The sequence below is a fragment of the Vigna angularis genome, chromosome 2, assembly GCF_016808095.1.
Source record: "Vigna angularis cultivar LongXiaoDou No.4 chromosome 2, ASM1680809v1, whole genome shotgun sequence".
Classification (NCBI taxonomy): Eukaryota; Viridiplantae; Streptophyta; class Magnoliopsida; order Fabales; family Fabaceae; genus Vigna; species Vigna angularis.
This window is the reverse complement of record NC_068971.1, coordinates 41,112,009-41,127,490: the sequence shown is the minus strand read 5'-3', so window position 1 is coordinate 41,127,490 and position 15,482 is coordinate 41,112,009. Positions and strand designations below refer to the sequence as shown.

Below are 15,482 nucleotides of genomic sequence, written 5' to 3'. Positions count from 1 at the left end.
AGATGAATGGGGATGTCAAAACCTACTTAAGCTAATCGAACTTTTCTTGGAATTGGTCATTCTAGACAACTTGGTGGACTTCTTGCCAAGTAAGTATTTGAACACCATGTCCATAAGTCTTTATTGAGTAGGTGTTTAAACATCTTGTCCATATGTATTTGGTATGTAGCTTTAACATTTTTTAGGCCAAAAGGCATGACCTCATTTAGTAATAGGCTCCCTGTTGGATGATTTCGTCAAGTACATCGAATCGCTTCAAGTAATAAATCATGGTAAGACTAGGTATCGTTTTCCCAAGAGACTCGTAATACTATAGAATTGTGAGATTAACAACTCATCTAGACTCAATAGAACGACATTCATTTACAAGCATGTGCAAAGAGATAAATTCACAAATATACAATGGTTGGACTTTGGTCATTAAAGGCACTTAGATATGAACAAGACTAGAAATGGTATGAAATGACACTGCTAAGGTTAGTTTTCACCTATTTCACTCTTGTGCCTACCCAATTTCATCTCCTCTCCATCAATTTACTAAAGTCAATCCACAATAACACTCTAGCCCTAATCCCTTAGGTGGAAGAGCCTAAGTTTTCCCTATTAAACTCCAATTCCTTGGAAAATCTAACAAACAAACCCGCATTAAAGAGCTAGGATATTAAGACAACATGTGAATCATCTTCCATCCCTGGAATCAATGACCACAAGGACTCTTGTTTCAGTTCAAGGTTCCATCTTACGTCCCCATAATCCATGAAACCCCAAATTCAAGTCATGAACATTCCTATTACATGCAAGCTTTAAGATTGGAAACAAGAATACTAGCAATTGATAGAAAAGGCATATATATAATCAAATCAATCATCCATTACACAAGCATTCATAGGCTACAACAATCCCTAACAAGATGAATCTGGTTCTCCACTTCCATGGAGAACCCTAAAGCTTACAAAATGGAAGATGGAAGAAGAAGGAGACCCAATGGAAGAGAAGGAGATGTTCCCACAAGCTCCTCACGGCCTCCATGAGCTCCAGTAGTGAAATCGTGCCTCCAAAGAACCAAAGACCAAAAGCCCTTCGTGTTTCTGAGTTAAATAGAAAAATCTCCCATGTCAGCAAAAAAATGGTGCTCCAGCCCCCTTGTGTGAGGGGCGCCCCAGCGCGCGACAATCATGATGCAGTGGCGCTCCAGTGCCCTTGAGCCAGGGGGGCCCCAGCTAGGTTCAGCAGCACTGCTTCTTTTTCTGGTTTTTCTGCAGATTTGCTTGCTTTTGTGGCTGGTTCAGTTCTCTACATTGTTGGAGATTCTTCCAAGCATAGTTTTAGCTACAAAATAATGTGATTAGTGATGAAGTTACATCAATGTAGCCTAAAACACATTTATTTAGAAAACAACACAAAAGAAGAGGATTAAGAAAGTTACAAGCTAGAAAGGAGTTGATTTTGCTACTAAAATGATGCTTAGATAATGGTAAGAATTAGCATTATCACTCCCGTTATAATGAACACGACCTTCAATTTGTTAACTTCAACCATAGGAATCTGATTGTAATTAGAGTAGGCATTAACAAAACTTAAAATGTTATGGTCGACCGCCCCACTCACAAGTCGATCAATACTGGGTAGCAGGTAGGTATCTTTTGGGCATGCCTTGTTAAGAATTGTGTGGCCACACACATTCGCCATTTCTTGTTGGCCTTCTTCACTAAAACAACATTGGTCATCCATGTTGTGTACCACACTTGCTTGATGAACCCAACCTATAACCACTTCTTCACCTCGGCCTTAAATGCCATCCTTCTATCTTCTTTTAGCTTCCTTTTCTTCTACAAAATTGGCTTGGTCTCACTGAATATGGATAACCTCTGAGAGGATACCCTTGGATTGACCCTTAAGAGGTCAGTTGTTGTCCGTGCCAATATATCAACATTGTCAAATAGGATTTTATCTATCACTTTTTCTTCTTCTTCACCAATTATTACTTCTATCTTTAGACCTTAGTCTTCGTGTAAGGCAAACATTTTGGTTTCCTCCACAAGCTCTATCCTTGCATCATTCCATATTCTAGGGTCGAGGTTGTCTCTTTTTATCATTGTGTCAGCTACTCTCGCTCGTTCGACATTGTTAGTGTTTGATAGGTTTTGAGATTTCTTGGATGGTGGTATGAGATTTGCTTGCAATGTTTCCTCAAACACATGAGACCTAGGAGCATTTAAAGGTGGTAACATATGAACCAAACATGTTTGGGCTTTCTTTGACGGATCTACCCTTCTTATGGGAGTCTTGTTCAACACCTTTTCTTTCGACTAGCATAGTCTCAACTCTTATCTTGTTCTAATACTCTCTTACTTCCTCTGTCTGCATGAACTTAGTGGCTCACTGCCTTAGTTTATCCATGCTTATAGGAGGTGTCATACATAAGTCATCCACAAAGGTACATAACCTCTATGCCGTGACCATATAGTAGAGAACCAATTTGAGGTTTATGTTTTTTATCTTCAGGGTCACTTTATTGAATCTTTCAATAAAGGTTCGCAAAGATTCTCTTTTTTTTTCCTAACGTTGAGGAATGCGAGGGAGGTAAGGTGGTGATGGTGCCTCGTGGCGAATTGCGTTGTAAAGGACAACACCAACGTGTTGAAACAATAAATGGAATATGGGGAAAGATGAGTGAACCACTCTAGAGCTTCCCCTTTAGAATGGTAGCAAAAACTTTACACATGATAACATCGTCAATCAATTACAAACTAACTTAAGTGATATAAACGTCGATATGCTCATCCGAGTTGATGCTACCATTATACTAATCCAAGGTAAGAGCCTTCCTCTGCATAGGAAAGAGGTATAATGGTGTCATTCATAAAGGAGTGTCGATGACTCCCTCCTACCATCGAGAAGTAGTATGTCTTAGGAGTAGATTTGTACTCGCTTTTCTCGTCGTTTTCACATGTAATAATTTGAGGAACATATAACTCATATTATCCTCTAATCATAAATAATAATTTTATTTACATTTATAATAAATACTCTAAATACAGTACTAATAATCTTAGTTTTGGATTGACGGTTAAAACATACGTGCTTTCATAGTTTACTATTAAACTTAAAGTTTCAAAGTATTAGAAATTATATCAATTTAGAAATATTATTATTTTTTAAAAACTGTGATTAATTTGTGTTTTTTTTTCAAATTTAAAAAATAATTTTTATTTTATGATTTAAAAATTAATTTTAATTTTTATGTTCAATACCAATTCATCATTCATCATACAAAGTAAATAAATTATAAAATAATTTTTAAATAGACTAATATATTCGACGAGAAAAAAATATTAAAAGAAAAATAAGTAAGAGAACATTATATATAAAATTCAAAATATCAAATAATCTTTATAAAGAAAATTATAGATATTTTTTATAACAAGTATTTTTTTGTCTATAAATATGCTATAATTTTATCATAGATTTAATGTAGTCTCATTATTTTTAATAAATTTTTTATATAATAACTATGTATAACATAAACTTATTTAAAAAAAATGAAATCTTTGACCGTAAAGTCAAATAAACTAAGTGTAACTAACGAGACATGCAAACAAATTTGTTAATATATCGAAGAGAATGAATATTTTTTTCAAATTATAAAAAAAAAATTAAGGGGAAATGGTTTATTTTAAATTTAAAAAGTAAAAAACATATTTAAACGTGGAGGTTTTGTTTTTGTTAGTGGGTTGTAGAAACACTAGAAGCCCAATATTTGGAACGGAGAAGCGCCAAACCCTAAGACGGAGGTTAGTTTCTCAGTGGCAGCATGGATTCGGAACCCAAGAAGGACATAGAAGTCGCTCCGGCACTCATCGCCGTTCACCCTGACCAATGCTCTGTCGCCGTCGCCGTCGGTCATCACCTTCGCGTATTCGACCTCCTGTAAGCAAAACTTCATTTCTCTCATTTCACTTCAACTCACTTGTTATACTGATAAACCCGCAGTGCCGGTTCCGCAGTTTCCTTAACCGATGACTCCGATGCCTCCCCCTTCCACACCGATAACATCAGAGCCATTCGCTTCGGCGCCAAAGGAAAACTATTCGTCTCCGCGGGTGACGATAAAACTGTCAAGGTCTGGTCAACACAGTCATGGCGTTGCCTCACCAGCGTGTAATTTCAACCTCTCTCTCGCTCTCGTTTTGTGTTGGTTCACCTGCACTCTTACAATTCAATCATTGAGTCTTTTCCTTTTTTGCTGATGATATTAGGTCCTCCGAGAAGAGAGTGTCCGCAGTTGCAATTAGCGACGACGGAACCTACGTTTGCTTCGCCGACAAATTTGGCCTTGTTTGGATTGTGGATCTCGATCCTCCGTTACGCGATAAGAAACCGGCACCTCTTCTTTCTCACTATTGCAGTATCATCACTAGCTTGGTCTGTCACGTCACGTGTTTTTTCTTCCTTAATTTACTTAACTTTCTTCTAATTGTTCCTATGCCATTGTCTTATGCAGGAATTTTCCCCTCATGGTCGCTTCATCTTAAGTGCTGATCGTGATTTCAAAATTCGTGTGAGCTATATTATTTCAAAGTTCGTCTCTGCTATTGCTTTCTTTTCACTAATAATTATATCCATATCGCAGGTTACTTGTTTTCCCAAGAATCCCTTAAATGGAGCTCACCAGATACAAAGTTTCTGTCTCGGTCATACAGAGTAAGAATTGCTTCTATTATTCTTGAATTTGATGACGTTCAATGACTGCCATTATCAAATTTTTATGACTGTGGATACTGCGTATGGTTGCGTAATTTATTCTAGTGTTAAACAATATTAAGGGCATTTCAAATGCTCAATTCTTATTTCTATTATTATATTAAAGAAAGATGAGTTGGCTAGAAGAACCTGTTATTAACAGAAAAACAACAATGGAGGGAGAAAGCATTAAATTTAAAAATATAATGCATAATTGGAATCCATTAAAATAGGTTAGGAACTCAAATTAAATTTTAGCACAGGAGAAAATCACGGAAAGTTTTTTAGTTATACGTGGTACTAATGAGTTGAATTCACAAAAAGTGTATTAGAAACCTGCAAGCATTCGAGATACCTAAGTTATTGAGGTCATCTTATAAGAGATATTTTCAGAATGATTGTTTCTCGTACGCTTACTTTCCTACTACACAAATGAATGAAGCTGCTTGTTTTTTGCAGGTTTGTTTCCTGCCTTGCTTTCGTTCAGGCTCAGGAATGCCCTCAAGGCCTTCTTCTCTCTGGCAGTGGTGATGCCACAGTTAGTAATTCATTAAACCCTTCAGGATTCAGGCATACTTTCTATTTTTCTTTTAGATGAAAGCAATATGAAACTGTGAATTGATTTTTTCAGGTTCGGTTGTGGAATATCGACTCTGGAGCACTTCTAGATACGTGTGAGGTTGCAGCTAAGGTATTTCTTCAATTCTTGGTGGCTCAAAGTTGTATAATTTTTTTTTTCTCTTCATTATGAAAGCATTTCGAAAATTATTACTGGACTTGCCAATTCTTCACATAAATGAAATAAAATTTATTTATATAGGTTGTGGATTTGACCTCTTTTTTGCTGTTGAACTTGGTTTTTACTTTCGTATTCTGCATCCTCTGTTTCCAAAGGCAGGTCTTTTAGAGTCTGATGACAAAGCAGAGGAGCATGACCATGCTGTTACTGATTTATGCACTGTCCTTGATGGTTTGCTTGTTGCGGTGGCCATTCAGAGGCAAGTTTATCACTATAGCATTCTCTCATTTCTCACTGGGAGAATTTTGTTTTGGTTTTCTGACAAGTTTTATTTAATAACTCTGTAGTTTGCAAGGAATAATATTGTTGAGTTGCAATGTTTCTGCAAAAACTCTTTCTGTTGCCAAGGTATCGCTCTTACACATGCTTGAAGTGACCATTATTAACTTGTGTCATTCTGGTTATATTTAGTTAGGGTTTGTTTCTATTTTTAACATGTGAAGTTAGATTTGTTCTCATGTGTTAACTATTGTTAAGAAAACAAACCTAAATGCTGATACATAAGAAGGGAAATATCTGTTTCTAATGACGGGCATTTATAATGATGGGAACACTCCAGGTAGTTTCAATTGCTGGAGAGGCCTTTGTCCCTACATGCTTGGCCAGCCCCTCTGCAGGGAAATTGTGGATGGTTACTGGTGTCTCTACTTTACCTGGTTGCAATTATCCCGCGCTGGCTCGTGTAAAAGTAATTTCTGGTATAGACGATGAACAAGAACCAGTTGTTATGGGAGATGATGGCATACCTGGGGGAGAAAAGCTGCTAGAAACGTTGCAAGGAACTGCATCCGTTGATGACAATGCTTTTTTAGCAGCAGCTGAAGCTGTCAAAACAGCAATGGGTCAGCTGTTGATAAAAAAACAATACCCTTCAGAGAATAGAGAATCTAGGAAGAAATGCAGAAATGATAGAAAACTGAAGGGTTAGCATTTTTATTTTTCATTTTGTTTTTATTTATATATGAAGCAGTTTAGCACGGTCTCCTTGATCACCATTTTCTATAGAAGATTCTTGACGATCCATTCTATTTATTCTGATAAACTGTGCATCTGATATATTAAAACCAGATTGCCATAAATTTTGTTGTAAGTTATTCTAACATTGTTCTCAACGTATCGTATCTTTTTGTTCATCTCTGTTACATTATCTATAGCAGGAGTCCATGAATTATCAGCTCTTCTAAATAACGATAACACGAGGCAAGTTTCGTTCCTCGCAATCACGTGTGAGAGAGCGTGAGCTGATGCGCTGGTAATTGCGTGCAATTTCATATTCAATAGAGATGGCTTTGACTCTCAACTAGTGGATGAGTTGAAAAAACAGGACACATTTAAATATATTTTTTGAAATTAATCTAAATTGATGGATTTAATTAAAATTTTAAAATACATTAATAAATTATTTATAATTTGGTTTGGATATATTCCTTTATTATTATAGAAAAGGTTTAATACCTATTTTGGTCTCTCGATTTTGTTTAAAGTTGTCTTTCATTTTTTTTTAAAGTTCATTTAACATCTTATTTTTTGCAAAAACAGTTTAAGTGGATCATTTTTGCTTACGGCGTTAAAAAACTAACAGCAAAGTTGCTCTGGTGGCCAAAATTAGATGATCTGTCCAATTAGTTGGCAAGTTCAGCCAATAAGAAACAAAAAAATCAAAGTGAGGGAGAAAAACCTTCAAAGGGTGAAGACCAGCTTTGAGTTCATGAGATTGTTGTTTTTTGGTTTCTTTGCTGCTTGAATCAAGTGTCGACGTTAACTGAGAAAAAAAATCTAATGTTTGATGAGCGTTTTCGGGATTATTGACGTTGTTCTCTGATTCCTTCTTCTCCGCTGTGAAATCCATAATCGCGCGCCAAACCCTAATCCCCTTTTCCCCTCCTCCCAAATCCTAATCCCTAATTGCACATTGCTTCGGAAATAATTTAACATACTTTTATTTATGTTTATATTCAATTTTGTTTTACTGGGATAAAAAACCTCACTATCTTCCAATCTCAGTGTTTCACCGTTGCCGTAAACCAAGATTGTCGTCGCCCCGTACGCCTCTGCTTTCTCCGCTACTGCGCCGCGCCCCATCTCCCTGCCCTTCCCGCACTCAAAACAAACAAACAGTTTAGATATACAGTGCAGGGAGGGGCGACAAATCCCTCCGGGGACTCCGGGGGTTGAAGTCAATGTCTTCTAATGGGTTGACGTTGTCGAAGAAGAAGGTGTCGATGTCATAGGAGGGTTTGCATTTGGCGTAGAGGATGGAGGGGTGGTGTTAGGGTTTGGCAAAGAGGAGGGAGACGGTGTGCAGCGGCGAAGGGAGGAGAGAGAAGTGGAAAGAGGGAAAAACCGAGAATGCCACGTAATAATAAACTGTACAACTAATTCAGGTTTCGCCAGGTAAGCAACTCTGTCATTAATCTTTCTAACGCCATAAGTAAAAAGGACTAACGTGCACCGTTTTTGCGAAAAGTGGGATGTTAGTGAACTTTTGAAAAAAAGGAGGACAACTTTGAACAAACCCTACAAATCGAGGGACTAAAATAGGTATTAAACCTATAGAAAACGAGTTAGTAAAATAATCCAACAACGTTAACAAAATATACTTTGATAAAAGAAAAAACTTATTTTTTAAATGTTTTCTTCCCTTTTATTAGTTGCTAGACAAATAATCATTAATGCATGAAGGGTGGCCAATTGAAATTTGAATAACTGAAAATTATAAATTTGTCTTTGTTGAGGATTCATTTGATGAAAAAATTTGTTATAATCTCGAAATGGGTTTTCGATTACAAGATGGATAAATAATGTATAATAATTAATCTTAAGTGATTCTCAACTGCTTATAGCCTTTAATCTTTATATTATTTCTTAGGTTTTTCACCATTTGCTTCAATCCTTGCAAATACAAAGAGAATGTGCATTTGTTGCGTCAAACCTAAGACAAAGATCTCACTACTTTTGCTTAGAATTGGTGGAACGGTGTAGAATTCCTCAAACAAACTAACAGAGATATCTCACCCTTGTGACCCCAAGATCACAATTTCATAACACTTGACAAATATAAACATTAAGAGTCCATGATCCACGATTTTCATTGATATTTATTTTAACCATGTTGCTTTGTCATATATCTTAAACTAATTACAGATATGAGTAATTTATACCGTGTAAGGAAATATACATGTTAAAGCTCTAAATCAACTCCGAAACCTGTAACGGATTATTATATTTTTTTGTAATGGATCCTCAATATATATTGAAAGTCCTAGTAATTTTTAAATTTAAGAAAAACTAATGAAGACACATGACATGTTTTAACTATTAATTGAAATGAAATTGGGTAATCGATTTTAATTTCCCAGTTCTAATTTAAAGTTATTTTTGGATTGGAGAGAGATTAGACTTTTGTGTATATACATTGTTTTTTTGTATTGAGTGTATAGTGACCTAACATTCTCAAGCGACATGCTGAAGATAACTTAGAAAACCAATTATAGAAGTCCTTGAACAACACAGGTTTTCGTTTTAACCTTGTCCAGAATAGTGTCTTGTCCTTATCACAGTTTTTAAATTGTGATGATCACATTTTCATTCCCATTAATATCTTTATTTTGTTATTTTTGGGGTAAAATGAGTTTATTCCTGTAGTCAATGAGTTCATTCCATGGATGACGCGTCTTGGGCCCATCTCATCATATCAATGATACATCAACACGTCAGCATCGATTGAGGTGAAAATATTAATAACAACCGAAATGATTGAATTGATGAGTTCAATAACCATTGCCTCAACAAAGCAACTTCACTCATTTCATCCTCTTACCTCATCATCATCATACCAAGTTGGCGCTGTTATTACAATCAATATCAGACAAACTAATAGTTTCACCAAAATAATAAAATAAAAAACTACGCTACACACAAGCAACGTTATATAAAAATTTTAAATAAAATCGCCCACATCATAAAGTTGGTTTAAGTGATTACCATTAAAAATATGTTTTAGAATTATAGACTTTTTAAAACTTAAAGACTAAAATAAATAAAAACTCAAAATTATAGAAGAAAATTAAGAGACTAAAATTATAATTGGGTTAAAAATAAATTAAAAAAAATGTTTTATTGATTAAGTCTCAATCATTACCCACCACCAAAGGCCATGGATTAAGTGCACCATGCATTTCTTGTATTATTAACTAGTCTGAAATATAATGATTTTGTTAATGGGAAACAACTTCATTGAAAAATTGTTTGGTAGATACTGACGTGGCTTTCTAACCTTTTCCAGGAAGAGAAAGTGAGAAACAATGGAAATCGAAGCAGAGAAAAGCATGACATTTCACGATGCGTGTACGGACACGATTCCTAGTTTTACCAAATATAACTGCCGTATACATATGTATAATGTAGACGTATATCTATACAGTGAAGAAAATATATTTTTACCTAAATACTCACTATAACTCTTTTAATGAATATTTAATAAAATCGTTTTCAGTAGACAACATGAAATACGAAATCTCAAAGATTACGCATTTTAAGAGTATTAATACGAAGCTAGTTAAAGAACGAGAGAATCTGGATCTCAATAACGGATTTAGATCATATGATGTTAGTAAACATGACAACATGACATTTAAATAAAAAATAAATAGAAAATGAAATTAATAATAATAATAATACGTGTTGTGTTGTTCCGGATAACATCATCCTCATCCCTAATGTGTCTAATGCTATATGGTTCAGGCAACGTGGTCCTGTGTTTCTTTGACATTTATCTAAAACATAGCCGCACACAAAAGATTGAAGTAATTATCGTAGGTTTGGCAAAAACTTCATCCTTATCCAAAAAAACCGAGTCACGTAAATTTCGTGATGAAAACCATGCATAGATGTTTTAACAGAGAAAATAGAAGAATGACATGAACGTGATAAGATCCATGGTGTGATAAGAAGGAAGATGAAAGAGTATAGGGTTTTGACTATGGTGATTTGCAGAGTGAGTAAATTTTGACGTTGCTTTTGGGACCCCTTCTCCATATTTGGCTGCATTATAATTAACATCAACGTAGGGTGGTGACACTCTACCTAACTCCTTTACCTTATTCCTTCATCACTATGTCTCAACTCTTCTTGTCTTCTAGCTACCCTAATTGCTAACATTTTTTCACCACATTATTAACACTTTCACTTTAAACAACTTCTTTTCTTTCGTTTTCTCAATCCTTATAATGTCATATAAAGTTCAACAAGAGTAACATAACACACGTTAACGTTTATTTAATATACTAAACAAGAGTAAAATATTCTTAAAAGAGTGAATTTTTATAATTTTTCGAAAAAAAAAGTAAGAAAGAATAGTAACAAATGAATGTAAAAAAAATTATGTCTATCGGTATTATTTTTCCATAAATTTTAGTATTCTAGACTCTCTTCACATTAATACTTCACAGTCAATGCTATTTACTTTTATTTAATAGCGTTATTAGTATTTCAAATATGTTATTATTGTTTTTAGAAATTTCACATCAACATAAACTATTGATTTATAGTATAAATTAACATAATCTTTATCTTATGAATTAATTTAGTGGGATTGAATTAAGCTTAAGTTTTATTACTTTAAAATCATATACGAGCTATATTAAAATCCATTATCGGCTCCATTTAATATACTTTTTTCATACATAACTTTTTTAAGCAATTATGTTTGTGTGTGTAAGCAATTCTATCCAACATACAGTATTATTTAACTTAATAAATTTCATGAAAGAAATTTGCCGATGATTTAAAAATTTAAGTGTCATCTGTTTGATTAATTTACATTAAAAGAGCTAATCTCTTTTGTATTGGAAAAAGGTTTGTGGAAACTTTAATTCAAAAAGGTAAAGTTAATCATTCTAATGATTAATTTTATTATTTTACAGTTTCTGAATTGGCTAGTTGATGGAGCTAAGTTTAGAACGAGTCAAGTCAAATTGTATTAAAATCAAAACTAATTTTATTAGTTTAATCTATATTTTAATTGTTGGATTATTAGTTTTAAAGATGTCATGCAACAGTCATTTTAACACTGTGAGATAATAATTTATCAGGATTGTTATATAACTGAATGAAATAAAAACATATAATGACAAAAAAAATCATCTTTCATTCACATCCCGTGACACTGATTCAAGTAAAACCAAGTTCGAATCTTTTAAACGATATTTCTGCTTTAAACACTGTGAATAAAAAACATATTTAATAAAAAAAAAACAAAAAATGGTCAATACTTGAAAAATATTTCTGGTCTATACATTTGAGGATGAATCTTCTGTTCATCTTGATCAATGCACCAACACACAACATCATCAAAGATTTTGTTTTGATTAAGACAAATTTTTTATCTATTTATATATATATATATATATATATATATATATATATATATATATATATATATATATATATATATATATATATATATATATATTCTAAACTGATATTATTTTTAATTGATATAAATTTTTTAATACATTTTTTTAAATTAAATATAGATAAACTGTAAATCATAAAATATTTTAAAAATTTATTAAAAATTAAATTTTAAACTTAATTCAATTTTACAAAATTGATTTTAAGAAGATATTTACAGTTATTTATATCCTCGGAATACATTTTATTTCCTCTTTCATTTCAAATGGAATTAAAGAAGTAATTCAAAATAGTTGTTTACAAAATTTGGTTTCTCGTATACATTATGTAACCAAACATCCCATGTTATCCAATAATTCTAAATACACGCCAAATATTTCAGTTTGCAGTTTCCACACTCCTCTTTCGCCACGTTTTTTTTGTCCACGTGGAACTTCTGAAAACAGGGAACTGCAAAATGTTGGCGAGTACTGTCTGCAGTTTACGGAGAAATAATTACAATATTTATTTTAAAAATTTACAATCATTATATAATTTTTATGTCTAAAGAATAATATTATTTCATCAGTCATTTTGACCTTGTGTTTTGGCAGATAAAATTGACTTAGAAACTCTGGTAAACATAAATTAATTTGATTATGTGAAAATGATGATTTGAAAATTTATGGTAATTGGATCTGAAAGCCTTAACGGTTTCAGATAAATCATGTGTTCCAAACACAACCACGTGGACTGGTGCTGATATTTTCCTTCAAAACAAGCCACCTGGAATAGTTTGTATTAGAACCAAAATAAGTTGTTAATTTAGGCCAAATTCTAATCCACAAGAAAAATTGGATCGCTATATCATTTCAATGTTTCCAACTTGATATTTTAAATTACTAGATTCCTTGTAATCGATAACGAGAACTGATTCCACAGAATATTAAGACTGATTTTAAATTATTTCTTTGTTTATAAATTGAAAAATGATTTAATACCCGAAATTAATTACCGTTTTCTGGCAGAAAATATGTTTTTGTCTTATCTAAAGTAGAAGATACACGGCCCAGTAAGGAGAAAGTGGGCCCTGGATAAGATCGAAAAAGACACGGCTCTTTGGTGGGCCCATTTGAGCCAACGGATAATAGAAGTACGTTACGTGGGACAGGACAGGTAGTTTTCGTTAGTGGGTCCCATCCCACGAGGATAAGCAATATGCATTATGCAGTATGCGTCTCTGTGCCTTGTGTCCCCGTTTTATATCTTACATAATTTATTTATTTATTTGTTTAATATAAATGTAAAATATTAAAATTCAATATCTTGTTAGCATGGCTTATATTTTCCTTACTCAATTATTTTTGCAAGAATATGATTATATTAAAGAAGAAATAAAAGAAGGTTGGTTGACCTAAGTTTTCACTTTAATTTGCGTGTGGTGTTTTATTTTTAACATATATTGTTGCCTTATAGTTTATTGTTTGGTAAGAATTGTAAAGGAAGGGTGATGTACTGAATGTTTTAATTATATTTGATGATTATTTTACGCAGTTAGGAGATTATTTGTTGTATATATAAAAGTTTTACTGATAGAGAGAGATAACAGAGATCTATGAACTAATGAAAGTAAATTCTAAAATAAAATGAGAGGATTAGCTGGTGTGTCTGTTTCCCTGTTATGAGGCACTGTGCAAAAGAGAGTGTGGACAAAATACCTTCCATCACCCAACAGAAGATTGAAATATGTTCAAAACGGACAAAAATAAACCTGTTTATTCACACACTTCGATGGTTGGAGATGAATCACATTAAAACAAAATAAAAAAACTCAAATTATAAACAACGCAATTTCGAATACCATCTATGCTATAGCTCATACATAATATAAAAACTGAATTATATTTTTTTTTATCTTCAAAAATATATTTCTTTCAATAAAACTTAATTACAGAGCCAATCTTATAAGACTTATTCACTTTTTAACACAATAAAATTCTTATATATCACCTCAAATAGTATGTAATGTATTTTTTAAACAATTCATTAATTATATATATTTTGGGTGTGGAAACGAGTTTAAGTATCTTCAACAAAGTTTCAAAAACTTAAAGGAGTTTCTTACAAAAAATATTTCAATACTTAAGTCAGTAAGTCGTCATTTGTTATCGGATTCAATTCTTATTAATGTAATAAATACAATCACCTACGTTTTAACCCTCACTTATATTTATAGATTTTGAAATGAGTTTTTAATTAAGATTGGCTTAATCGCAGTCCAAAAATGATAAATATACTTTACTTGTAAATGCATTCAATTTGCAATGTAATCAACTAATAAGTCTTTAACCGATTGTCCTTTCACTCTTTAGTAATAACCGTTCGGTCTGCAGGTGAAAAAGAACAAAGACGTTGATCATCTGGCCAACCGCTAATAAGAAGGTTGAAGACATTGGATATGCATTCAACTGCTGATCAGACAGTTATACAACACATTATATATTAAAGTTTTAGAATTTATGTTCTAACAAATAATTTTTATTCGTGAATATTTTTTCTCATTCTTCTAGTTAAACATCTTTCTTTGTATAAATAAAGTTGTTGAATTTTAGAAATTCTTGTTGTCATGTACATACATTAACGCAACTTTGTAATTTTTTACAAGATACAATTATTTTTTGTCAAGCAACAACTTAAGAACTAAAGATATATTTTCAAACATTTGTTTTAATTAAAAGTTACAAATAAATTTTAAAAGTGATATCATACATTAGAACAACAACAAGAATATAAATTAATGCCTTGTATAATATTCTTGTAAAGTAGATGACCTAATAGCTAATATAATAATCTAAGAGCAAAAACTTTTAAATCACGTGTGTATTCATATTTAAATTGAAACCATTTAGTGCGTCTTTTTTAGATTATTATAAAACCGTTAAATAATTTAATGATATAATGAGTATTTTATCCAAATTATTGTTTTAAAATACATAGAAGATGAGTTAACAGAACAATTGTTTGATCGAAAAGAAGTAAAACAAAAAAAAGTAATGACTGATAAACAGATAAGTAAAATATAAAAATATATTTGGAAATAGTATAACAGATACATTAATTTTTAATTTAATTTCACCAAATTTTTTAATCAAATCTCTTAAATTAATTTCTTCATCATTTTTTTTCGTACTCTAACATAATGTTAAACAATGACTAAAGAGAAGAGAAAAAGAAAATATAACGTAAATGTTGATAGGATACTCAGTATGAAGAAATTTCTAAATTTATTATTCTTTTTAAATTAAATTTTTATTTTGATAGAGAGCATTGTTTACGTTAAAATATTTAATTACTTCTCTCTGCACGAGAATCTGACGATTAAAAATATCTTAAAGGTTGTTTTTTTTACTCTTTCCTTAATGAAACAATAATAGTAATATACATTTTTTGTGGAAAATATTTTTTTAATTTTAATTTCTAATGCGCAATTAATATCAAATTCATCCTCATAATAATTTAATGTGTTTATAAAACACAATGATTTGAA

The 15,482-nt window shown here is 32.2% G+C and overlaps 1 protein-coding gene across 1 annotated transcript; it reads left to right on the top strand.

The window, feature by feature from the left end:
- The first annotated feature begins 3,714 nt into the window (after positions 1 to 3,714).
- Positions 3,715 to 6,675, top strand: LOC108347941 (uncharacterized). Its single transcript, XM_017587404.2, has 10 exons — positions 3,715 to 3,930; positions 3,994 to 4,161; positions 4,260 to 4,425; positions 4,505 to 4,561; positions 4,634 to 4,704; positions 5,203 to 5,281; positions 5,375 to 5,434; positions 5,638 to 5,741; positions 5,830 to 5,890; positions 6,102 to 6,675. The coding sequence occupies exons 1-10, from the start codon at positions 3,815 to 3,817 to the stop codon at positions 6,468 to 6,470; spliced, it is 1,251 nt and encodes a 416-aa protein (XP_017442893.2). The 5' UTR covers positions 3,715 to 3,814; the 3' UTR covers positions 6,471 to 6,675.
- The last annotated feature ends 8,807 nt before the right edge of the window (positions 6,676 to 15,482 follow it).

Bases quoted from the DNA above. Each gene is read 5' to 3' on its own strand.
- LOC108347941 (XM_017587404.2), top strand. From the start codon at position 3,815: ATGGATTCGGAACCCAAGAAGGACATAGAAGTCGCTCCGGCACTCATC. The intron at 5,282-5,374 runs GTTAGTAATTCA...TGATTTTTTCAG, and splicing joins CTGGCAGTGGTGATGCCACA to GTTCGGTTGTGGAATATCGA. The intron at 5,435-5,637 runs GTATTTCTTCAA...CTGTTTCCAAAG, and splicing joins CGTGTGAGGTTGCAGCTAAG to GCAGGTCTTTTAGAGTCTGA.